Raw genomic sequence first — 27458 nt, forward strand, 5'->3', positions numbered from 1 at the left:
TATTTAATAAAAAGTAAACTAAGGATCTACGCTGCCCACAATGACAGGACGCAGACTCTCCGATGGCGGATCTATAGAGGACACATCTGGAAATGAAGGAGGTGGGTGGAAGACAATTCCTCACATTCCTTCCAAGGAAAACCTCATATTAGAGGAATTATCCGAGACAATGCCGGGGATCCAAGGCACCCTAGAGGAAACAGCCCCTCCCCCCTCCACAAATAAAGTCCTTCAAGCAGTATTTAAAGTGGTCGTAAACCTCAGATGTGAAATTTGAACAAAGCATATCCCTCTATAGTGTGTACTTGTCTCAGTCCAGAGCACTAAGTGTCATTTCTGTCTGCTGCCTCCTTCTTCTGCTATCACTTCTGACAAGTTTTCCTGACACCAAGAGAAAAATGGTGACAGGGCAGGGACCTCCAGCACACAGCCTGTGATTGACAGCCTCAGCTCTGTTCCTGTGTGCTTTGTGAAAGGGGGGGGGGGGTATCTCTTCCTCAATCAGCTCTCATTACTAATGTAACTTCAGCCCCCCTCCCCCTGCTTTTCAGGCCAATCACTTCACTGAGTGTATCCATCTGACCTCCAGAAGGTTTACCCCCCCCTTCACGACCGGACAATTTTTTGCAATACGGCACTGCATTACTTTAACCACTTATGGACCGCCCGCCATCGTTATACGTCGGTACTTTGAAGAGAGGTATCGTTATGGCGGCAGCTAGCTAGCGGGCGGTCCGCTTTCAGATAAAAGTGGTCTCTGTGGCGGATTCGCCGCAAGATCAATTTTAATTGGCAGCGGGAGAGGGGTTCAGGTCCTTCTGCCAGTTAGGTATGGAGATGAGTGAGGGGGAAGATGGCCCCCCACCCGCCTCCATATCATTGCAGGGCGGAAGCGACGTCAAAAACGTCACTTCCGCCCATAGCTCTTTAAAAAAATTTTAAAAAGTCTAAAGGACTTTTTTTTTTTTTTTTTAATTGCATTTTAGTGTAAATATGAGATCTGAGATCTTTCTGACCCCACATCTCATATTTAAAAGGATCTGTCATGCTTTTTTCTATTACAAGGGATGTTTAAATTTCTTGTAAGGCCCCTTTCACACTGGGGCGGTAGGGGGCGTCGGCGGTAAAACAGCGCTATTTTGTCGCGGTATTCGGCCGCTAGCGGTGCGGTTTTAACCCCCCGCTGGCGGCCGAAAAAGGGTTAAAACCCCTCGTATAGCGCGGCTATAGCCCCGGTATAGCCACGCTGTCCCATTGATTTCAATGGGCAGGAGCAGTTTAGGAGCGGTGAATACACCGCTCCAAAGATGCAGCTGACAGGAGATTTTTTCTTCTCCTGCCAGCGCACCGCTTCAGTGTGAAAGCCCTCGGGCTTTCACACTGAACAAACAGTAGCGTCAGTTTGAGGGAGGAGGGAGGAGGAGGATTCACTCTCTCCATTTGTCTCATTTACCATTATCGATATTTTTTTTTTTTTTTAAAAGAACATTGTAAAAATAAAAAATAGGTAAAATAAATGAGAAAATTATTTTTTTTCTAAGTAAACGCGCCCCGTCCCACGTGCAGAAGCGAACGCATACGTGAACAGCGTCTGCATATGAAAATGGTGTTCAAACCACACATGTGAGGTTATCGCCACGATTGGTATAGCGAGAGCAGTAATTTTAGCCCTAGATCTCCTCGAACTCAAAACATGCAACCTGTAGAATTTTTTAAACATCGCCTATGGAGATTTTTATGGGTAAAAGTTTGTTGCCATTCCACGAGCGGGCGCAATTTTGAAGCGTGACATGTTGGGTATCAATTTACTTGGCGTAACATTGTCTTTCACAATATTAAAATAAATACATTTTTTAAAAAAATGAACTTTTTTTTTTTTTTTTTTTTTTTAAAAAGTAAAGAAGACAAGTGTATTAAAAAAAAAAAAAAAAAAGCTGCGCAAATACGGGGTGACAGAAAGCATTGCATTGACCGCCATTTTATTCTCTAGGGTGTTAGAAAAATAACAAAAATTATATATATATATATATATATATATATATATATATATATATATATATATATATATATATATATATAAATTTTCTAGCAAGAAAAAAAAAAAAAAAAAAAAAAAAAGAAGAAGAAGAAGAGGCTCGGTCCGTAAGTGGTTAACTGACAATTGCGTGGCCGTGCACCGTCACTGTACTAATGACACTGGCAGGGAAGGGGTTAAACATCAGACATCCACGCCTCCCCTACTAACAGAGCGGCGATCTGCCTTGTTTACATAAATCGCCATTCTGGCTCTCAGTCTAATGATCGGCCGGGTGTTGGCGGACAGAGCCTGCGGTACCCACAAATCAGCGGGTCGCTGGCCGTACTGTGCGCCTCAGACCCGGAAGTGTTGGATCACGCATTAGGTGACGTGATCCACGCAGAGTGGCTGCCGTGCCGCAGTACATGTGCGGTCGTAAAGTGGTTTACCACCTCCCGCCCGCGCTATAGCCAGTAAAGACGCTGGGAGGGTGTCCATCCGAGAGTGTGCCGCCTGCGATTAGTAAGTCAATGAGACTCACAGATCACTGTAAGGGGCTGATTCCGGCCCATTACCACGTGCTGATTACGTGATGTAAACAGAAGATCGTAATCAGCTTTTTTATTTTCCCCTCACACTGACAGCATGAGGAGAAGAAAAAAAGCTGATTACCGGCTTCTGTCAGAGGGACATTGGTCCCATACACAGAGAGTCACTGCTGCTATGCAGTGCCCACCAGTGCCACCCATCAATGCCCAGTGCCATCTATCCATGCTCACTAGGGCAACCCACCAGTGCCACCTACAAGTGCCTATCAGTACCCCCCCCCATCTGTGCAGCCTTATCAGTGGAGGAAAATTACCTGTTTGTAAAATTTATTAACAAAATTTAAAAACGGTTTTTTATTTATTTTTTTTTTTTTTAATTTCGATCTTTTAAAAAAAAAAAAAAAAAAAAAAAAAAAAAATGAAAACAATAAATAAAAAAAAAAAAACCCAGGAGGTGAACAAATACCACCAAAAGAAAGCTCTATTTGCGTGAAAAAAAAAAATGATAAAATGTCATATGGGCACAGAGTAGCATGACCGCGCAATTGTCATTCAACATGTGACAGCGCTGAAAGCTGAAAATTGGCCTGGGCAGGAAAGGGGTGAAAGTGCCCGGTAGGTAAGGGGTTAAAGAAGCCAAGAGACCAAAAATCACATCCACCTACCCCGGGTGTCTCTTCGGTGAGTACGGACGCCGCTTGCTTCGGGCTCATGCACAGCTGCAGCCATACCGGACAGGTTTTAATGAGTCGGTCCAAAATGCTGAGGCCGGATGATGGCGGGCGCCCGTTTATAACCGGATTGGAGCAACGCGGAACCTCGGAGACTCCGACATCTGTGGAGCTGAAAGAGTGCGAGAATTAATACAAGAAACAGGACTTCATTTCCAACAGATTACAATTCCCAATGACGCTCTGCGGATAAAATATTTCGCTATCAAAAAGGGAGGAAACAGCCAGAGAGTGCCAGAGGATTAAGTTCATACAAATTCCAGGCAGCCAGTGAAATCAGCCTACTGTTCAATGTTATCCAGCAATCAGAAAGTCTATATAAAAAGCAGAACAGCCAAAAACTAGATAAGAAAAACTAGATAAGATGAATAGCCCATAAAAAAGGTAAAATAACCAGAGATCGTGCTGCAATACTCAGCTTCAATCTAGAGATTTACCCTGCAGTACTTTTTTTCTGCCATTAGAGGTCCTCAGTTATATGGCCAGCTACAATCAGCTTCTTCACACTGCCCCCAGCTTGGGATTGGACAGTGAAAGAAGCAGCAGCACAGTGATGTGCTCATCTCTGTCACCCTCCTCCAATCAGCATGCATCTTGGCTGTTACTTTGCCCTCTCCTCCAATCAGCATGCTTCTTGGCTGTTACTTTGCCCTCTCCTCCAATCAGCATGCTTCTTGGCTGTTACTTTGCCCTCTCCTCCAATCAGCATGCTTCTTGGCTGTTACTTTGCCCTCTCCTCCAATCAGCATGCATCTTGGCTGTTACTTTGCCCTCTCCTCCAGTCAGCATGCTTCTTGGGTGTTACTTTGCTCTATCCTATAATCATATCTCCCAACATTTAGAGATGGGAATGAGGGACACCTACTAGCAAAACGTATGTAGGCATAGGACACAAAAAAAAAAAAAAAAAAAAAAAGTTAATTAAATCCATAAGGGCTTTTTTTTAACCATTGCTATGGTACTACCACTACTACTTGGCTTATAAAGTTTACAAAAATGCAGCAATTTAGAAATCAGATAAAAGGTTTAGTGCTGGGAAACACTTTTTGAAAGATAAAAACGTGCATTTTTATATACATCTATATAGATCAGACCAGAATGAGGGACAAATGAGGAGGAAAGAGGGACAGAGGGACATTGCTCCAAATCAGGGACAGTCCCTCGAAATCCGGGACAGTTGGGAGCTATGCTATAATCCACATGCTTCTTTGCTGTTACTTTACCCTCTCCTCCAATCAGCATGCTTCTTGTCAGCACATGAACTGTTTCCCTCCTTGTGCAGATTGCAGAGCTGCATTACTTTGTGCCTGGAGTTTAGCTTTAAAACGTTAGTTTCGGTAGGGATGTGGAAGGGTTAGACCCTCTGTCAGGTTTCTATTGCTGTCTGTGTCCCTGCTCTAGAGATTCTCCCTGTGTATTTGTTCTGGTGACCATTGTCCAGTATCAAAAATCTAAAAATGTTGGGTTGTCACCGAAACAGGAAATAGTGGAGAAATCTTCCACTGGTTAATAGTAGATGCAACTTTACCACAAAAAAAAAAAAAAAAATTCTAGTTCAGTCATTTTAAAAAAAAAAAATTTATTATTTAAATCTGCAGTTTTTATAACAATAATCCCCAGTGATCCTGCTAGGAGACTCCTTGTTTAGTCATTTCCTGTTATAGGGTGACAACACTGTCCCCATCTCCCAGTGGTGCTCCTGCGGTTGTCACCCTGTCACATGCTCTGGTGGAGACAACGTGCGGCCATAGAAGTGAGTGAGGTGGACAATGGACTGCCAAGTTGAGAAAAATAAACTGGCAGTTTTTTTTTTTTTTTTTTTTTTGACACGTCAAATTTTTTTTTTTTTTTTTCGTTTTTTTTTTTTTTTTTTTTAATCAGATAACCAACACATTCGTAATACATGTGCAGCACAGAATGTCCTACATTATGTACAGAGGAACAGATTGAACCCCCCCCAATATTCGGCGTAGGTTTACCCCGAGTGCTCAGATTTCTCACCGCCGGTCCAATCTTATCTGCATCCTGCAGACACAATGGAAGGTTCCTTCTCCTTCCTGAGGAACATTCTGCATCTCCCATTAAAGGAAATTATGGAGAGGAAAATATTCGTTCCACCACTCTGGAAAATGCAGCGCAACTTCATCATCTAAAAATGTTTATGTTCCATATTTATAACATCCAGACAGCAGAAGACCAGCCAAAAAGATATGAAAATAATGTATAAAAAAAAAAAAAAAAAATTCATAATATTTGTATGCAGATACAAATTTTGCTTTACAGAGAGCATGAACAAAAGAAAGGGAGCGAGTGTGCGTACAAGAGCGCGCGAGAAAGAAAGAGCGCGAGAGAGAAAGAGCGAGAACGCAACAGAGCACAAGCAAGAGAGAGTGCACGCACACACACACCAGAGAGAGGGAGAGCACATGCACCAGGGGGAGCAAGCCAGAGAGCGTTCGCACGCAAGAGAGCGTGTGCGCACACGCACGCACACACGAGAGAGAGCAGGAGAAAAACACGAGAGCATTCAGAAGAGCCCTCTCTTTAGAGAAAAGAGAGCGTGCAAGCATGTGCAAGAGTGGGTGCAAGACAAAAAATAAATAAAAAAAATAATCATGTGTGCATGCAAAAGGGCACAAGAAAAAGCATGTGCGCAACAGAGGAAGCACATGTGCAAGAGAGCTCTCAAGAAAAAGAACGAGAGAAAACTCACACAGGAAGGAGAACGCACAAGGGAGAGTGCAAGAGATCTTTCAAGAGAAGTCGTGTGCAAGAGACAAGTGAGAAGGCTCTCAAAAGAGCGCGCACACACACGAAAAAAATAATGCACACAGACAAGAGCACACACATGAAAGAGAAAAAAGAAAGAAAGAAGAAGAAGAGTACACACAAAAGAGTGTATGACCAAGCATACAAGAGAGGGTGCGAGTGAAAGACAAAGTGACATTGTTTGCCTGAGCAGGGGCGGACTGACCATTCGGGCACTGCCCGAGGGCCCCATGTCACTAAGGGGCCCCATCAGGGTTGCCAGCCTCAATAAAACCAGGGACAGCATGTAAAAATCTGTGTTTTATTTTTAAATTCCAAGATTATAGCTGCCCCGCCTCTCCAGTATCTTTTCAGTGTGTGTGCGTGTATTCTGTGTGTGTATATTGTGTGTCTGTGTGTATACTGTATGTATACTGTGTGGCCCCATAATCTATTGCCTGGGGGCCCCATAATCTTCTCCTATTGCTCGGGGGCCCCATAATCTTCTCCTATTGCCCGGGGGCCCCATAATCTTCTCCTATTGCCCGGGGGCCCCATAATCTTCTCCTATTGCCCGGGGGCCCCATGAGTTGTTAGTCCGCCCCTGTGCCTGAGAGACAAAAGATCATGCATGTGTCCCAGGGTCACCTCTAGCTCATTCATCTTTGAATGTATTAATTCTGTTTGCTAGGCTATTCACCACATAGTAGTAAGATGGCTTGGTTATTACCACCTGACTGCAAATGATGAATATGAAATTTACAATATTTCACAACTTAGTGAAAAGAAAAATGTAAAACTGGTAAATATTTCCCTTCTAGTTCTGGGCGTCAGGTATACAGACAGACACTCTCCATTCCTTCAGGCTTAGTCTCCCACATTCCCCAGTGGTCAGCACTGACACCAGGTATAGAGAATACAGAGGGTGGTGCAGGCAGGGACATGTACTGCAAGCTGCAGATCTACATCACAGTGACAGGCTGGCCAGGAACAGGATGATCCCTGGAGGATCTGACTTCCTCCTCGGTTTCCTGTTGCTAATGACAACAAACATCACATCAACAATGTCCTCATAGCTGGCAGTCAGGGCCGAGAAGGAAATTATCCAACATCCCGGCACACGGCCCAGAATTCCACACGGATCCCGGCTGGATTATTATTCCATGCCCAGTATGGGGAGATCAGCACTGAATTCTATATAGATACAATGTAACAGTCACAGGGCAACAACCAATCAGGAACCAGTTTACATACAGCTGTTACAGATGACTATCCAATTCAATAGATATAATTGTGTTTTCCACATGCAGACCAAATTCTAAAAAAAAAAAAAAAAAATTTAAAATAAAAGAACAGGATTTATATACTGAATATGAACACATAAAATATACTTAAAGAGTAAGTCCACTTTTGTTGAGAACTATACCGTACACGCCCCTCTGGGTGTTGCAGATTCCGACCTTTTGTTGCTCTGAAGAAATAACCGTTTGCTTCCCGTGTCCTGTGCAGACTGATTATGAATTGGGGGGGGGGGGGGGTTGGGGTGCCTGGCTCTTTATAATAACCTGGTGCAGGGTCTGCATTCCATTTGAAGTATTTAACACTTAGGCAGGGCCGGGACAAGGGGTGGGCAGGAGGGACGGATGGGGGGGGGTGAGGAAATTTGTGTTGGAAGGGGGCGTTTGGGGTGTGAGCAGAGGGTAAGTATTGGTCTAGGAGGGTAATTTGGTGTGGGGGATGGGAGAAGATTTGCTAGGAGGGGGCATTGGGGGGGGGGGGGTGCACTAGCAGGTGAAATTGTAGGGGGTTGAGGATTCGTGCTATGGAGGGTGATATTTTTTTTTTAGGGGGGGGGGGGGGGAGGCGACACTTGAGCAAAGGGGAGGGGCAAAGATTTGACCTGAGAGGGGGGAGATTTCAGCAGGGGGGTGGATTTGTACTGGGGAGGAGGGGAAATTTATGCTTAGGGGTAGGCATGTAGATTAGTGTTCTTGTGGGGGAATTTTTGCGGACACAAAACATCCTGGGGGTGGGGGGGGGCACAGTTTGGTGTGTTCACCCTGGGCTCTAGATGACCTTGTCCTGGCATTGCCCTGGGAGGGGGGGAGGAGAATCTCACCAAAACTGAAATTCCTATTGCTGAAGATGCCTAAAATTTGACATCTTATTTTAGTGCAGACTTCTGAGGAAATCAGTGAGCCAATCACAAGCAGAAGGTGATATTTCATGGGGCATTCTGTACACCAAAAATAGTAAACCCACCTCCGAAGAGCGATTCAAGCTTTAATTAGGTGGTGAGGCGGCAAAGTGATGCATTCGCACTGCCTGTTATCCTACTTTTGCCAAACAAATGCACCACAAGGCACACGGTTGTGTAGCATATGCAGTGCTTCTCCATTTGCTTCATTGGGTCACGTTCATTAGGCTTACCACCCCCCAAATGGCATGGTTTAGGAAAAGTTTTTGGGTGGGGACACTACAAAACAGCCACCAATCCCATGTCCAAACCTAGCTCCCAACTGTACGTCTCCAAATGGAGGAGAAAAAAAAAAAAACAAACACAAAAAGGAGATACATTACATACCGGAGGAGTAGTCTGTACAAAAATAAACATTGTATATTAGAGAAGACGACTGTAAACAAAAAGAAAAATTGTATCTTTTTGTTTACAGTCTTTATTAGTATACAATGTTTTTTGTTTAGTCTTCTCCCCTGGTACAGTGGTTCTCAACCCCGTCCTCAAGTACCCCCAACAGGCCATGTTTGGGGAATTTCTCTTAGGCCACTTTCACACTGGGGCGGTGGGGGCGTCGGCGGTAAAACAGCGCTATTTTTAGCGCTGCTTTACCGTCGTTTTTGCGGCGGTATTCGGCCGCTAGCGGTGCAGTTTTAACCCCCGCTGGCAGCCGAAAAAGGGTTAAAACTGCTCGCTATAGCCGCGCTGCCCCATTGATTTCAATGGGCAGGAGCGGTTTAGGAGCGGTGAATACACTGCTCCAAAGATGCGGTTTGCAGGAGTTTTTTTTTTTTTTTCTCCTGCCAGCGCACCGCTTCAGTGTGAAAGCCCTCGGGCTTTCACACTGAACAAACAGTAGCGGCAGTTTTAGGTCGGTTTGCAGGCGCTATTTTTAGCGCAATAACGCCTGCAAACCGCCCCAGTGTGAAAGGGGCCTTAGATAAAATAGCGGTCCAAAATACCAAGCTGTTGACTCTGATTTAAAGCACCTGCGCAAGATAAAGGAAAACCTGCAAACATGGCCTGTTGGGGGTACTTGAGGACAGGGTTGAAAACCACTGATCTAGTATACAATTTTTTTTTTGTTTACAGTCTTCTCCTCTAGTATACAAATGTATCTTTGTTTACAGTCATCTCCCCTGGTATACAATGTATACTAGAGGAGAAGACTGTAAAACAAAAAGATAGCTTGTATACCAGATGGCAAAAAAAAAACAAACAAAAAAAAAAACAAAAAACAAACACACAACAACAACAACAACACCACCAGGGGGAGAAGACTCTCCATCTATATCTATATTATGGGAAGACTGAAAAAAAAAAAAAAAAAAAAAAAAAAAGAAGGAGGATTCACCCTCTCAATTTGTCTCGTTTACCATTATCAATTCTTGCACGTTTTGGGTTGTCTCCAGAACAGGAATAGAGAAGTCTACTGATGGGGACACTTTGCAGGGATTTCCTCTCACTTCCTGTTGTGGCTTTGGGACAGGAAGTGAAGGGAAATCTCCCCGTTTGCCTTTAGTTCTACTTTAAAGGACCTTCATCATTAAGGGGTTAATTTTCTGAACGGTCATCACAGACCAATGAGCAGGCAGGAGATGTAAAGAAACCGAAACCCCCCCACCTGACTATGACTACTAATAGATGACCGTAAACAGGATATCTGGATTGTGGTGGACGATGGAATCTCCCGAATAAAAGGTCACTTGTGGTTTTACAGTCAGAGAAAAATCAGTAAAAAGAAGGACAGAAGATGTTTTTTCTTTTCACTACAGCCTCACTGGTGACACCGAGTCCTCCCTTGTTTTATTCATGGAAAGGTTGTCACCTTTTATAAAGCGGTACTCCTGCCTGCCTCGAGGAGGCTGCTGACCCCTCCTGCTAATGCTTGTTGCCTGGCTGCCAACCTGATCCCATGGCACAAGTACTTTCAACATGGAAGATCAGGAATTCTGACATGGATGTCAGTCATCAACTCGGACAGCCAGACGACCAGCGGGTTCGCTAGCAGCCTCTATTCAGCCACTTCCTGCGCTCCAGTGATGGCTGCATGACATTTCTAGTGGTGGGTTTCCTGATGGTGACAAAAGTGGACCATTTCTGTAATGTGCATTAAAACAGCCGCTGTAGTCTATCGGAGGCCTATGTGACAACCCAATAGCACAATTTAAAGACAGGGACAGAGTGTTGTCACCGTATAACAGGAAGTGCCTGAACAAGATTTCCATGGCAGAATCACCAGAGATTTTACCCACCTGCTGACCACCCTATAGCAGTTTTACTGCTACAGGGCGGCAGCTAAGCGCTGGATACGCAGTACTGCATTTCCGCCTGCAGGGGGCGCACGCACGTTGCTTCTGCTGTGATAATTCACAGCAGAAGATGATCTGTGGATGCCGGGCAATCGATGTCCGCCGGCACCCGCCGATCGTCCGGCAGAGACTCAGAACAGTGCTCTGCCTATGTAAACAAGGCAGAGTTCTGTTCTGACAGAAGGGGAGGGATGGAGTTTGTGTTCCTGCAAAGCAGGGAATAGAATCCATCTCTTCCCCTAGTAAAAGCAGCACACATGGTAAAACACAAACACCAGCTAGGCACACAGTTAACCGTTTGATCGCCCCTGATGTTAACCCCATCCCAGCCAGTGTCATTAGTACAGTGACAGTGCATATTCATGATCATTGTATTAGTGTCACTGGTTCCTGCAAAGTGTCAGTTAGTGTCCGACGGTACCAAAAAAAATTATATATATATATATATATATATATATATATATATATATATATATATATATATATATATTTTTTTTTTTTTTTTTGCTTTTATTAATTATAATTAGATTTTTTTTTTTTTTTTTTTTTTGTACAGTAGTTTGTAGACACTATAATGTTTACGTAAACAAATTGGGATTTTTTTTATTTTAACAAAAATATGTAGAAGAATAATATTGGCCTAAATTGATGAAGACTTTTTATTGGATATGTTTTATAGCAGAAAGTAAAAGGTGTTTTTTTTTTTTTTATTTTTAAAAACACAAAAGAACAACACACACCAAGAAAAAAAAAAAAAAAAAAAAAAAAAAAAAACACAAACCACAGAGGTGATCTAATACCACCAAAAGAAAGCTCTATTTGTGTTTTTTTTTTTTTTTTTTTTTTTTTTATGGGTACAGTGTTGCATCACCGCAATCATCAGTTAAAAAACAAAAAATATAATATATATATATATACATACACCACTAGATGGAGCTGGTGATCATAGGACATAATCATATTACAAGCAATATTGCAAACATTGGTGGTGCTTGTGCGAATGGTTAGGACATCCTCACCGTAGTCGTTTTATACATAGACCTTCTTTTTCAGTCATATTTCAGAAAACGCGTATAATAATTTCTGCACTGGTTTCTGGCCAGTGAGGCCGGTGCTACGTTATGCCAGAGATCCTCACAATGTGAAAATCACAGAACAGTCGGCCATTGACAGCCAACACAAAAAGCATGATCTGCCTTCAGAAGAATCATTTCAGCGAGCAGCACGCCGGAGAGGACTGACCCAGGAAATCAGAATTCAAAGCAAGATGACAAAAACCACACGGCGTTCATAAAAAGTTATTTATAACTCTCTGCAAAGACGCTGAACACCTCAAATGTGCTCTGCTCAGCTCTATCAGATGTATGGAGCACAGATCTCAATAACTGATAATGCTGATGAATGCAGCAGATGCCTTTACACACACATGAACTTTAAATGGCATTAGTCCGTAGGATTCAATATTGAGTTGGCCCACCCTTTACCACTATAACAGCTTCAACTCTTCTGGGAAGGCTTTCCACAAGGTTTAGGAGTGTGTCTATGGGAATGTTTGACCATTCTTCCAGAATTGCATTTGTGAGGTCAGGCACTGATGTTGGGCAAGAAGGCCTGGCTCGCAGTCTCCGCTCTAATTCATCCCAAAAGGTGCTCTACCGGGTTGGTCGATCAAGTTCCTCCACCCCAAACTCGCTCATCTAGGTCTTTATGGACCTTGCTTTGTGCACTGGTGTGCAGTCACGTTGGAAAAGGAAGGGGCCACCCCAAAACTATTCCCACAAAGTTGGGAGCATGAAATGGTCTTGGTAGGCTGATACCTTAAGAGTTCCCTTCACTGGAACTAAGGGGCCAAGCCCAACCCCTGAAAAACAACCCCACACCATAATCCCTCCTCCACCAAATGATTTGGACCAGTGCACATTGCAGCTATTGTAATAGCCTAGATGACTGGGGGCAGAGCAACTCCAAAACTGGAGCTCTTGTGGGATGTTCCTGGTCTGCAGTGGACAGGACCGACCGACCAAAAGTGGTCCAAGGAAGAAAAAAAAAATGGCCAAGTAGGGATTAATGCACATGGAGAGCAAAAGACTGGTCCATGTAGTCCAATCCAATAGCAGAGCTACTGGAGCTCACATTTTTGAAAAAGTGAATGCTGGTTCTGATAGAAAGGTGTCAGAACACACAGCGCATCGCTGTTTGTTGTGTATGGCGTTGTGTAGCTGCAGACTGGTCAGGGCGTCCATGCTGACCCGTGTCCACAGCCAAAAGTGCCTACAATGGGCACGTGAGCATCAGAACCAGACCACAGAGCAATGGAAAAAGGTGGCCTGGTCTGATGAATTCAAGAATGGTTTGAGGAATGCAACAGCAAGTTTTGGGGTAATGACTTGGCCTCAAAATTCTCCAGAGCTCATTCCAATTGAGCATCTGTGGGATGTGCTGGGAAAAAAAAAAAAAAGTCTGATCCACGGAGGCCCCACCTCACAACTTACAGGAATTAAAAAGGATCTGCTACTCACAGCTTGGTGCCAGGTACCAGAGCGTACCTTCAGAGGTCTAGTGGAGACCATGCCACAACAGGTCAGGGCTGTTTTAGTGGCATAAGGGGGACCTACTCAATATTAGGTGGGTGGTCATTTTATGGTGGATGATCATAAGGTTATGGCTGATCAGTATACATCTGTTTTTGGCTTTAAAGCTAGCCAGGTCAGTCTTTAATGTTGGACCATGGGCAAAATTTTTTTTTGTGCCCCCCCCCCCAATCCCCACTCAGACATATAATAAATAGCAGATAGACTCAAAATTAGTTCACTGCAGCAGATCAGGCAGAGATTGATTGGATTGGACAGCACACATTACGGCTCAGTGATTAGTTGTTAAAGGTTACTGCACATCCTTACCACTCACTGATTGGTTGCTAGAGGTTACTGCACATCATTATTGTTGCTCACTACTTGGTTGCTAGAAATTACAGGAGATCATTACTGTTCACCGATTTGTTGCTGAAGGTTACTGCACATCATTACCACTCACTGGTGCTAGAGGTTATGGCACATCATTACAGCTCACTGGTTGGTTGCTAGAGGTTACTGCACATCCTTACCACTCACTGATTGGTTGCTAGAGGTTACTGCACATCATTATTGTTGCTCACTACTTGGTTGCTAGAAATTACAGGAGATCATTACTGTTCACCGATTTGTTGCTGAAGGTTACTGCACATCATTACCACTCACTGGTGCTAGAGGTTATGGCACATCATTACAGCTCACTGGTTGGTTGCTAGAGGTTACTGCACATCCTTACCACTCACTGATTGGTTGCTAGAGGTTACTGCACATCATTATTGTTGCTCACTACTTGGTTGCTAGAAATTACAGGAGATCATTACTGTTCACCGATTTGTTGCTGAAGGTTACTGCACATCATTACCACTCACTGGTGCTAGAGGTTATGGCACATCATTACAGCTCACTGGTTGGTTGCTAGAGGTTACTGCACATCCTTACCACTCTCAGATTGGTTGCTAAAGGTTACTGCACATCCTTACCACTCACAGATTGGTTGCTAAAGGTTACTGCACATCATTATTGTTGCTCACTACTTGGTTGCTAGAAATTACAGGAGACCATTACTGTTCACCGATTTGTTGCTGAAGGTTACTGCACATCATTACCACTCACTGGTGCTAGAGGTTACGGCACATCATTACAGCTCACTGGTTGGTTGCTAGAGGTTAGAGCACAACATTACAGTGCAGTGATGAGGGGTGCGCTATGTACAGAGTGCAGGGTTGAGGGGTGCATCTCCCCCCCACAGTACAAAGGTCTCTTCCCCAGTTCAGAGCTCCCCCAGTTCCTCTCCCACCACCTAGAAAATTTCAGAGTGGAGCTGCAGAGTACTCACACTGTCTCTGTGCAGGCTGCCAGTCAGGAGGAGCTTCTCTCTGTGTAGATTCCCTGCCCCTCCCTCCTCTGCTCTCCTATAGCATTTGGCGCTCGCATAGCTTCCCCTGCCCCTTCCTCCTCTGCTCTCTCATAGAGATCGATGTATAGAGGAGGGAGGCGTTTGAGCGGCCGCGGGGAGAGGAGCGCTGTCACTTGTAAAAACACAGAGGCAGCGCTTCTGTATTCACAAGCGACAGAACCGAGCAGCGCCGGAGGTGGCTGAACTCTGGCTGAAACAAAACCCCCATTCATCCCTCAAAAACTGTTTTGAGGGATGAATGGGGGGTATTTGTGCTAGAAGGGAAATTTGGGAGAGGTGGGAAGAGGTTGTGTACTCGGAGAGGAAAATTTGAAGGATTTGAAGGGTAGAGTAGCTGTGCTGGAGGGATTTCAGCAGGGGAAGCAGATTTGTACTGGGAGGAGGGGGAATTTATGCTTAGGAGGGAAAGCATGCAGATTAGTGCCAATTTTTATTTTTTTTATGGGGGGGGGCGCTGTTTGAACTGGGCTCTAGATAACCTTGTCCCGGCACTCATAGGAGGCACCCACAGCATCGTTTCCTGGGGATTGCTCCCTAGCTCACAGTTGCCTGCCGGTGATCAGCTGGGAGGAAACATCAGAAGGGAATCTGGGGATGCAGCTTTTTACAAAATATCAAAAAGGTGTTCCGGGGATGTCACTTTACACACCAGAAAATGTGTCCAGTCTTCCTCAGTTCTCCAAACTTTGCTAAAAGGAACCGAAAAATAACTGATGAGGAATGCAAAAGAGATGTCTGGGCCTTATGTGTAACTGCAGTTATATTTTAAAGAAGTAGTGGTCAACTTTATGAATGTAAGGGCTACCCACATCACCAATGTATAGTATTTAGTGAATGTTATGCTACAAAAATTTCTTAGAGACTGCAGACCTACGCCGGGAGATGGTCAGAGACTGCAGACCTACGCCGGGAGATGGTCAGAGACTGCAGACCTACGCCGGGAGATGGTCAGAGACTGCAGACCTACGCCGGGAGATGGTCAGAGACTGCAGACCTACGCCGGGAGATGGTCAGAGACTGCAGACCTACGCCGGGAGATGGTCAGAGACTGCAGACCTACGCCGGGAGATGGTCAGAGACTGCAGACCTACGCCGGGAGATGGTCAGAGACTGCAGACCTACGCCGGGAGATGGTCAGAGACTGCAGACCTACGCCGGGAGATGGTCAGAGACTGCAGACCTACGCCGGGAGATGGTCAGAGACTGCAGACCTACGCCGGGAGATGGTCAGAGACTGCAGACCTACGCCGGGAGATGGTCAGAGACTGCAGACCTACGCCGGGAGATGGTCAGAGACTGCAGACCTACGCCGGGAGATGGTCAGAGACTGCAGACCTACGCCGGGAGATGGTCAGAGACTGCAGACCTACGCCGGGAGATGGTCAGAGACTGCAGACCTACGCCGGGAGATGGTCAGAGACTGCAGACCTACGCCGGGAGATGGTCAGAGACTGCAGACCTACGCCGGGAGATGGTCAGAGACTGCAGACCTACGCCGGGAGATGGTCAGAGACTGCAGACCTACGCCGGGAGATGGTCAGAGACTGCAGACCTACGCCGGGAGATGGTCAGAGACTGCAGACCTACGCCGGGAGATGGTCAGAGACTGCAGACCTACGCCGGGAGATGGTCAGAGACTGCAGACCTACGCCGGGAGATGGTCAGAGACTGCAGACCTACGCCGGGAGATGGTCAGAGACTGCAGACCTACGCCGGGAGATGGTCAGAGACTGCAGACCTACGCCGGGAGATGGTCAGAGACTGCAGACCTACGCCGGGAGATGGTCAGAGACTGCAGACCTACGCCGGGAGATGGTCAGAGACTGCAGACCTACGCCGGGAGATGGTCAGAGACTGCAGACCTACGCCGGGAGATGGTCAGAGACTGCAGACCTACGCCGGGAGATGGTCAGAGACTGCAGACCTACGCCGGGAGATGGTCAGAGACTGCAGACCTACGCCGGGAGATGGTCAGAGACTGCAGACCTACGCCGGGAGATGGTCAGAGACTGCAGACCTACGCCGGGAGATGGTCAGAGACTGCAGACCTACGCCGGGAGATGGTCAGAGACTGCAGACCTACGCCGGGAGATGGTCAGAGACTGCAGACCTACGCCGGGAGATGGTCAGAGACTGCAGACCTACGCCGGGAGATGGTCAGAGACTGCAGACCTACGCCGGGAGATGGTCAGAGACTGCAGACCTACGCCGGGAGATGGTCAGAGACTGCAGACCTACGCCGGGAGATGGTCAGAGACTGCAGACCTACGCCGGGAGATGGTCAGAGACTGCAGACCTACGCCGGGAGATGGTCAGAGACTGCAGACCTACGCCGGGAGATGGTCAGAGACTGCAGACCTACGCCGGGAGATGGTCAGAGACTGCAGACCTACGCCGGGAGATGGTCAGAGACTGCAGACCTACGCCGGGAGATGGTCAGAGACTGCAGACCTACGCCGGGAGATGGTCAGAGACTGCAGACCTACGCCGGGAGATGGTCAGAGACTGCAGACCTACGCCGGGAGATGGTCAGAGACTGCAGACCTACGCCGGGAGATGGTCAGAGACTGCAGACCTACGCCGGGAGATGGTCAGAGACTGCAGACCTACGCCGGGAGATGGTCAGAGACTGCAGACCTACGCCGGGAGATGGTCAGAGACTGCAGACCTACGCCGGGAGATGGTCAGAGACTGCAGACCTACGCCGGGAGATGGTCAGAGACTGCAGACCTACGCCGGGAGATGGTCAGAGACTGCAGACCTACGCCGGGAGATGGTCAGAGACTGCAGACCTACGCCGGGAGATGGTCAGAGACTGCAGACCTACGCCGGGAGATGGTCAGAGACTGCAGACCTACGCCGGGAGATGGTCAGAGACTGCAGACCTACGCCGGGAGATGGTCAGAGACTGCAGACCTACGCCGGGAGATGGTCAGAGACTGCAGACCTACGCCGGGAGATGGTCAGAGACTGCAGACCTACGCCGGGAGATGGTCAGAGACTGCAGACCTACGCCGGGAGATGGTCAGAGACTACAGAACTACTGAATGCCCATCAGAGGGCGGTAGGAACAGCCTACAGTGTGAAATTGCCCTTAGGGTTAATCCCTCTTTAAAAAAATAAATAAATAAAATCGATCCAAAACCAAACATTTTTTCCGGCTCTGCTTACATATAGGGTCAGTTAATCACCTGAGATTCACATGGGTTTCACACAGGATTTAATTATTAAACTTGGGTGAATACAAAAAGGATAGATTTTTTTTTTTTTTTTTATTTACATTCCTGAAGCAGAGATTGTACATATACACATTTGTGTGGATCTCCTGAACCGCACCCAGAATTTATTCTCTATATATAGAATTATTATTTCAGATCTCTATCCCTGTACACATGTCATAGTGATGTCACGTCCTGTGTAAAATTTATAGTCTGGAAGAACCGGCCCTGCGTTTTATTTATTTTGGGACGCACTGATTGCCAACTTTTATAGCAACTGCGCTGGGGGTTATTCAAGTTGGTAACTTTGCAGCGCCGGGGTCCTGGACTGGATTCCCACTGAGAAGATCTTGCATGGAGTCTGTACTTTCTCCCTTTACATTTCTGTGGCTGTTCCCCTCCCCCACCTTCAGCTAACTTTCTTACCTGAACTCGTCTCTCACTGATCTGTTTTTCTACTGAGCTTTGCAGAATACAAGCGATTGTATGCATTAGGCAAGGGAGGTCTTTTTTTTTTTTTTTTTTTTTTTAAACAAAAGAAAAAGAAGAAGGATGGTCATTCTTTATGGCGCAATCTGTAATACAATAAGTCATCAACCACAAGCCACATGGGCGGCCTGACAATCAATGGCCGATGCCACCTCCTGGCTGCAGGTAGCCTGACGTACGCCGCTTCCTGTCTATGGGTAGTCTAGCATTATAGAAGAAGAGCGCAGAGTTCCGTACATTAGCAAAATGAACGAATCCAGAGACGGGTAACAAAAAATGGTGAAAGGTCTGAGAGATAAAAACATATCAGGAGAGACTTCGGGAACCTCACCGCACGAAGACCAGGCTTTTTCTGGCACTTGTTTACAAGTTTATATAGATGCAATTTTCTAGCAAAAAAATTAAAAAATTATATATGGAATAAAATGGCGTTGGGCAGATTTAAAAAATGCAAAATGGAAAAAAAAAAAAAAAAAAAAAAAAAAAAAAAAAAAACCACACGCATTGGTGCCTTAGGCTTGGTTCATACCTATGCTTTTTTTCATGCATTTTGCACTACAGAACGTGTTCCATAGGGAAACCATGTTAAATGGACTGTAGTGCGTTTCTGCAAAATGCAAAAAGCACTAAGGCTTCTTTCACACTTCTGCAACTTGGGACTGCAAAGTCGCATGACAAGTCGTACCCCACGATTTTAAATGAGTACCGTTCATATCTGTGCGACTTCAAGTCGCAGCGACTTAAAAGTAGTCCCTGCATTACTTTGATGGTTCCATAGACCTCAACATTACACAGGCATGGCTTGAAGCCACAGCAAAAATTGCTGCAAAATCGCACGAGTGTGAAAGGGGCCTTACAATGCATAGGTGTGAACCAGACCCTTCATGTGAAGAGTCTGATCAGGGCTGCATGTCAGTTTTTCAGGAGGACCTGATCGCCTCCATGGACTGGCGGGTGTGAGGCCTGATTCACATCTATGCAGGTTGCAGTTTGCGTTTTTCAATACACATTTTGGGTCCATTGAAGTCTATGGAACCAAACAGAAAAATGTCCCTGGCCCTTTCCATAAATTGCACAGATGTGAACTACATCCATAGGAAACCGTGTTTCCCATGGACTGTAGTGAGTTTCTGCAAAACTGAAAAATGCACAAAAAACAAAAAACAAAAAACAAAAAACAAAAAACAAAAAAACAACACACAACACACACTAGGTGTGAACCAGGCCTATTTACACCTATGCATGTTGCTTTTGAGCGTTTCTGCAGTGCTTTTTCGTATTTTTTTTTTTACCGCCATTTGCGCATTTTATTTTTTTTTATTTGTTGTTGGGTAGATTTAAAAACCACGATACACGCTTTTCTGCAGCTTCTCCATTGGAGAAAAAAAAAAAAGGCATTTTTAAATACAAAAAGTCCCTGACCCATTCCAAAAACGCATTGATGTGAATGTGTTCCATAGGAACCCATGTTAAAAAAAAAAAAAAAAAAAAAAAAAAAATATATATATATATTGTCCTGCGTTTCTGCAAAAAACGCATTGGTGTGAAAAGAACCAAATTGACTTGCAGCCATTTACACCCAATTAAAAATAAATAAATAATAATATAATAACAACATCATATTGTGAATCCAAAATAACAGCAATTTGTAGTTAGAGAGAAAAACTAAAAATTTGCAACAAAACTGAAATTTAAGAGATATACACACACACACACACATACATACACACATATATATATATATATATATATATTATTATTATTATTATTATATGTGTATATCTCTCATATATATATATATATATATATATATATATATATATATATATATATATATATATATATATATATATATATATATATATATATATATATATATATATATATATATATATATATATATATATATATATATATATATATAAATAAAACAATTATAATCTCTCCCTCTACACACACACACGACTTAAATACATATATAAATTATTTCAGTTACCGTATTTTTTATTTTTTTTTTGTAAAAATAAAGTAAGGGGCTCTTTTCACACTGATGCATTTTTTGCGGAAACGCAGGACAATTTTTTTTTTTACATGCATGTATGCATATATACAGACACAGCCCTGTAGTAGATGCATGGCAGTGCCACCAAGGGCGGCTTCACACCGCCCTGCTAAGGCACAGCAAACCACAGTTTTTATGCGGGTAAGCTGCGTTTTTCCCAGAAAGCGCACCAAAACTCCTGCATGCTGCATCTTTGATGCTCTTCCTGAAAATCGCACCTGTGAGATCTCATAGAAGTCAAACAGGAAAAGTTCAGCTAACCCGCATGAAAACCACATGTTAGCTGCACTTTGCCCAGAGCACAGCAGGACTGCACCAGGGCAGTGCGAAGCCACCCCAATTGTTTTTTTGGTACCCACACAGATCTGCTGCCCAACCACCTTAGAAAAAAGGAACAGGGACTTCTTTTCTGCGTTTCTCAGGCAGCAGCACATGCGCAGTCAGTCGCAGCTGTAGGTGTGAGCCCAGCGACAATGCTGAATGCAGCAGCTGCGACTGATCCGAGGTCACATTTGCAGGATCTGCACAGCCAATGACGCGGCCAGGTACGGTACCTCCTGTAGACCCTGACAGACGTCCTGCGGGCGCGGCCTGACGCACCTCTCCCCCTTCGAGCGTTCCTGTCCGCCATAAACTAGAATCTCCGGTGGATGGGCGAAGCAGCAAGGCAAGCTGGGATGTGTCCTTTCAGGGTGGAGTGGGTGTGTGCGAGTGTGAACATTCCTCCACTGCCTGAGAATTCCACACTCATCACTCCCCCACCACAACCTCCAATACTTCCCACACTGCAGACCTGTCCCCTGCAGGGGCATTCCCGGGGGCCCCCCCCCCCCCCCCGCAGACCCCCACAATAGACAAAACCTTCCCTTGAAGTTCTGGACAGAGTAGAAGGATTTAAACCCCTGACAGTTTATTCCTTTGCTGCCATTTGTGTCCCATTGGCAAGATTCCCCTTCACTCCCTGTCCTGGAGACACAACAGGAAGTTTAAAGAAATTTCTACAATCTGAGAGAACGCGTTACCAGAACTGGTGTCTCTATTGGGAGATTTCTCTTCACTTCCTGTCCTGTAGACAACTTCTTAGGAGGAAATCTCCACAAATTTAGATGAATTCCCCTCTTAGTACGGTCGTCACCAGAACAGGTGTCCCCCACTAGAAAAAAAATTTCCCTTCACTTCCTCTTGGAAGTGCAGCAGGAAGTAAAAGTATTTCTCTACAAAAATTCAGGAAGTTGCCACCAGAACAGATGTCCCCATTGAAAGTTTCCTGCTCTTCCTGTCCTGGAGGCACAACAAGCAATGAAAGGAAATCTCTACATGTTAAGAGGAATTCTCCGCTTAGATAGTTGTCACCAGAATAAGGTGTCCCCCATTAGAAGACTTCCCTTCACTTCCTGTCCTACAGATGCAACAAGCAGTAAAACTAAATATCTACAAAATTGAGGGGAAGTCCCCTCTCAAGAAGCTGTCACCAGAATAGGTGTCCTCAATAGAAGATTTCCTTTCACTTCCTGTCCTGGAGATGCAAGGTGAAGTGAAAGGAAATCTCTACAATTTGAGGGGGGAATGGTCACCAGAAATGGTGTCTCCATCGGAAGATTTCCCTTCACTTCCTGTCCTGGAGAAACAACAAGCAAGGAAAAGGAAATCTCTACAAATTGAGGGTCTATCCCCTCAAAGTGTTGTCACCAGAACTAGACGTGTCCCCGTTGAAGGGAAATCTTCCACTTCCTGCCCTGGAGATGCAAGGTGAAGTGAAAAGAAATCCCTACAATTCGAGGGGGAATGGTCACCAGAACTGGTGTCTCCATTCAGAGATTTCCCCTTCACTTCCTGTTCTACAATGCACAAGAAGTAAAAAGGAAAAAAACAAAACAAAAAAAACAAAAAAACAAATTGAGGGGGAAGTCCCCTCCCAGGAAGATGTCCTCAATAGAAGATTTCCCTTCACTTCCTGTCCTGGAGACGCAAACTGAAGTGAAAGAAATTTCTAAAATTTGAGGGAAATGGTCACCAGAACTGGTGTCTCCATTCGGAGATTTTCCCTTCACTTCCTGTCCTGTAAATGCAGTAGGGAAATAAGAGGGATTTCTCTACAAATTGAGGATTCCCCTCTCAAGGGGTTGCCAACAGTACAGGTGTCCTCATGGAAAGATTTTCCTGTACTTCCTGTTCTGGAAATGCAGAAGGAAGAGGATTTATTTACAAATTGAGGAGGAAAGCCCCTCTGAGGCGGTTGCCACAAGAACAGATGTCCCCATTAAAAGATTTTCATGCACATCCTGTCCTGTAGCTGCAACAAGCAATGAAAGGTAATGTCTACATATTGAGGGGGAATTCTCCTTATATATAGTTTTCACCAGAACAGGTGTCCCCATTGGAAGATTTCCCCTTCACTTCCTGTCCTACAATTGCAACTAGAAGTAAAGGGAAATCACATTGAGGGGGGGGGGGCGGGCTGTTACCAGAATAGGTGTCCCCATTAAAAGATTTCACTTCCTGTCCTGGAGACATGACAAGCCATTATAGGAAGTCCCCTCAAGAAGTTGTCACCAGAACAGGTGTCCTCTACTAGCAGATTCCCCTTGACTTCCTGTCTTGGGGACACAACAAGCAATGAAAGGAAATCTCTACAAATTGAGGGTATATCCCCTCATACAGTGTTGTCACCAGAGCCAGAAGTGTCCCCGTTGGAAGATTATTCCCTCACTTCCTGTTCCAAAAAACACAAGGAGTCTATCCACAAATCTGGGCCGCACCACCCAGTGCTTTAGAAGTTTGGCTCAGGGCCAGGACAAGGGGTGGGCAGAAGTGTCAGATGCCCAGGGCGCATGGAGGGATGGGGGCACCACAGGTTCCTTCTACTGTAAGGCTGACAGGAGTAGTGACATCACTACTTCTGTCAGCCAAGCACTGGAAGCGGCAAGGAGAGATCCAGGAGGAGGTGTGGGCTGTGCTCTCTCTCACCCTCCTCATAAGCTCGCACATAATGAAGGTCAGGGGCGCAATTTGGCATCTTTGCCCCGGGCACCGGATGATCTTGTCCCGGCACTGGTCTGGCTATTTTTTCTTTTACTGAAAGACCAACACTTCCAGGCCCTGGGTCCCCTGCAGATCTTAATGGTTCCTCCCCCCATATGTCATCACAGGATATGACAGATTGGAGATGTGCCGGAGGAACCAGTGAAAGGGTAGGAGGGTCCAGGGGTAGATTCTGATCTGGAATGGAGCGGTGTTTGGCAGCATGGTCAGCAGGGAGGCATGTAGGGTTGGAGATTTTCATTATATGACATACGAGTCCTTGAGAATGAGGTCTTCATTGTACCCATCCCCTACTACCCAGATCTTCATTCTGCCCGGCCGCTACTACCCAGATCTTCATTCTACCCGGCCGCTACTAACCAGATCGTCATTCTACCCAAGCAATGTCCCATAATAACAACGTGAAAGAGGTTTGAAGTCTTTGCAAATTTATATAAAATAAAAAACGAAAAAAATCCATGTACATAAAAGTGTTCACATCCTTTTCCATGACACCCAAAATTGAGCTCAGGTGCCTCCTGTTTCCACTGATCATCCTTGAGATGTTTCTACAACTTGATTGGAGTCCACCTGTGGTAAATTCAGTTGATTGGACATGATTTGGAAAGGCACACACCTGTCTATATAAGGTCCCACAGTTAACAGTGCATGTCAGAGCAAAAACCAAGCCATGAAGTCCAAGGAATTGTCTGTAGACCACGAAGACAGGATGGTATGGAGGCACAGATCTGGGGAAGTGTACAGAAAAATTTCTGCAGCATTGAAGGTCCCAATGAGTACAGTGGCCTCCATCTGTAAATGGAAGACGTTTGGAACCACCAGGACTCTTCCTAGAGAGGGCCACCCGGCCAAACTCAGCCATCGGGGGAAAAGGGCCTTAGTCATTGAGGTGACCAAGAACCCGATGGTCACTCTGGCAGAGCTCCAGTATTTCTCTATGAAGAAGGAGAACCTTCCAGAAGAAGGACCATCTCTGCAGCATTCCACCAATCAGGCCTGTATGGTAGAGTGGCCAGACGTAAGCCACTCCTCCAGTAAAAAAAGCACATGACAGCCCACCTGAGGTTTGCCAAAAAGGCACCTGAAGGACTCCCACACCATGAGAAACACAATTCTCTGGTCTGATGAAACAAAGATTGAAGTCTTTGGCCTGAATGGTAAGCGTCAAGTCTGGAGGAAACCAGGCACCGCTCATAACCTGGCAATACCATCCCTACAGTGAAGCATGGTGGTGGCAACATGCTGTGGGATGTTTTTCAGCGGCAAGAACTGGGAGACTAGTCAGGATCGAGGGAAACATGAATGCAGCAATGTACAGAGACGTCCCTGGTAAAAACCTGCTCCAGAGCATTTTGACCTCAGACTGGGGAGAAGGTTCATCTTCCAATAGGACTACGACCCTAAGCACACAGCCAAGATAACAAAAGAAGTGGCTATGGGACAATTCTGTGAATGTCCTTGAGTGGCCCAGCAAGAGCCCAGACTTCAACCCGACTGAACATCTCTGGAGAGGTCTGAAAATGGCCGTGCACTGACAAGGCTGCTGTTAGCAATCACGGGGCTCCATACAGCCTGGTCATAAGTTTATCAGTCCTTTACTCTGTAACCTCAGCTGGACAGATGAATGAATAGTAAGCACTCCTAAGCTTCTTGCTCATTCACAAACTGAAGCATAACAAAACAGTTTGGACACGTGACGAATAGACACAGGAGTGATTGGCACCGATCACTCACTGTGTTCATTCAGGAACGGAAGGGGCCAAAAAATGACATTTACCAGCCCCTTCCCCCACTCTCCATCCTGAACGATCCCCCTGTGTGCCCGCAGCGAACTGCTGGCAGGAGAGGAGGGAAGCCAGGAGCACTGCAGCGAAAAGGGCACACAAGGGGGGTCCGGACAGCAGATGGAAGGGACACATGTGCTAGAAGCAATCCCCTGCAGTGCAGCCGGAGGAAGAAAGAAGAGGATAAGCTGGCAGCACTGCAAGGGGAGGCAGAGGATTAGAGTGTGCCAGGGGCGTTTCTAGGTCTACAAAAGATCTGGGGCTAGAGCCCATAGCAGCAAAGTAAAGAGAGTCATACGCTTAGGCGGGCATACACACATATACAGGTATACAGAGAGGCTGGTATTAGTGGTATAGACAGGCTGGGTATATACTGAGAGGCTGGGTATACAGAGTTTCCCCCCTCCCCCTCCATATGGTCTGCACTGTTCCTCCCGACTCTAGGATATGGGTGGAGAAAGGGAGGAGACTCACTCTCACACTGATCTCCGGCTGTCACTGGAGCACGGAGTGCAGACTCAGTGAGAGTGCCGCGGCTGTGCGGGAAGCGCTGTGTCCGGCGGCGTGCGACTCCCAGTAGGGCCGACCCTGGACTCGGGGCTATGGGCCCCAGATTCGGGGCTCCAGTCTCAATAGCCAACCCTCAACGACGCCACTGGTGTGGGCAATAGGATACTACAGCCAGCCCTCCTGCTCAGCAGGTGCCCCTTTTTTGAACTGATGGGGTCCGGGCCCAGTACAGGAGGGCTGGTTGTACTGCCTTAGCAGCCCTGTGCACCGACGCTCCCCATCCAACCTGATGGAGCTTGAGAGGTCCTGCAGAGAAGAATGGGAGAAACTGCCCAAAAATAGGTGTGCCTAGCTTGTAGCATCATACTCAAAGACACTTGAGGCTGCAATTGGTGCTTCACCAAAAGTATTGAGCAAAGGCTGTGATGTACATGGGATTTTTTCTGCTTTTTTAATTTTTTTTTTATAAAAATTTGCAAAGATTTCAAACAAACTTACACGTTGTCATAGGGTATTGTTTGTAGAATTTGAGGAAAATGAGTTTAATCCATTTTGGCTGTAACATATGAAATGTGTATGTGGGTCCCTATCCATCTGTCAGACACGTGTGGAAGAATTAAAAACAAGCAAAAACGAGCACTCATGTGTGGTCACCCCATCTCCAGAAGTGCGACACCAGGAAAAAAAAAAAAAAAAAAAAATAAATAAATAAATTTTTTTTTAATTAAAAAAGGCTTCTCCCCAGTGACGGGACAAGGTCATCTAGAGCCCAGGGCGAACGTGCCAAATTGCACCCCTCCCCAGATGGATGAGCATTATGTGTCAGCAAAAATACCATCCCCCCAAAAAAATGTAAAAGCTAATCTGCTCTTCATGCTTAGCTCCAATCTTATCATTCCACATATGCTCCCAGCACAATCCCAATGCCCTCCGCCATATTACCTTTTCTAGCATTCCCCCATCCCTATCCTCTTCACCTCTCCTCTTAACACAAATCCCCTTCAAATCACCATTCCTAGCACACCTCCCCCAATTTCCCCTCCTAGAACAATTCTTACCTACTGCCGCCCCCCCCCCCCCCCCCCCCCCAAAAAAAAAAAAAAAATTACCCCTCCCAACACAACACCCCCCCCCCCCCCCCCCAATTTCACACGATACCACAGTGCCCAGGGCAGCCGCCCCTCCTGCCCACCCCTTGACCCAGCCCTGCTTCTCCCACAATGCACTGGAAGGTGTCTCGCAGTCTGCCCCATGGGAGGGGGAGGAATTGGGCGCCCACAACATTTTTTCCATTTTTCAGGGCGTCATGTCCCGCGTGCTCTTTGAAGGGAAAAACATACATACAAGAATAAGCTGGGCGGGGTGGGGGGCTTCAGGGTGCGAATGTCGGGAAATTAAGGAAGTACATATTCGGGTATGATATATATATATGTTTTGTGTGGTTTTTGTACTTTTATAAAATGATAAAGAATTAAAAAAAAAAAAAAAAAAAAAAAAAAAAAAATAATAATAAGCTGGATACAAAAAGTAACTTTTTTTTTTTTTTTTCCCCCCAACAAAGGCAAATTTAGGTCAAGACAATAAAAAATAAATAAATAATAAAAAAAAAGTAGTTACAAGCCTATATACAGAACCATGAAGGGCCTATATAGTATGTGATCCTCTATTACTCTGGAGGGGGGGGGGGGTTACTCATTTTTCAGAGATGGTGAATCATGTGTGGACAGAGTTAACACCCCCCCTCTTCCCCAATAACACTGTGTCCTTGTTCTAC

The 27458-nt window shown here is 45.6% G+C and overlaps 1 protein-coding gene across 3 annotated transcripts in view; it reads right to left on the reverse strand.

The window, feature by feature from the left end:
• Window positions 1-27458, reverse strand: part of RIN3 (Ras and Rab interactor 3) — a 126704-nt gene that overhangs the window by 51963 nt on the left and 47283 nt on the right. The window contains exons 1-2 of one of the 3 annotated variants that reach the window (XM_073609831.1): window positions 20903-21121; window positions 3231-3408 (exon numbers count right to left, since the gene is read on the reverse strand). The exons of 1 other annotated variant lie outside the window; for it this stretch is intronic. In XM_073609831.1, coding sequence (XP_073465932.1) covers window positions 3231-3408; window positions 20903-20979 — 255 coding nt within the window. In that variant the 5' untranslated portion in view covers window positions 20980-21121. Of the gene's footprint in view, window positions 1-3230; window positions 3409-20902; window positions 21122-27458 lie in introns of those variants that run through there. One more of the 3 variants, XM_073609832.1, reaches the window with a different exon arrangement.

This window comes from Aquarana catesbeiana, linkage group LG13 (genome assembly GCF_042186555.1).
Source record: "Aquarana catesbeiana isolate 2022-GZ linkage group LG13, ASM4218655v1, whole genome shotgun sequence".
NCBI classification, from domain to species: domain Eukaryota; kingdom Metazoa; phylum Chordata; class Amphibia; order Anura; family Ranidae; genus Aquarana; species Aquarana catesbeiana.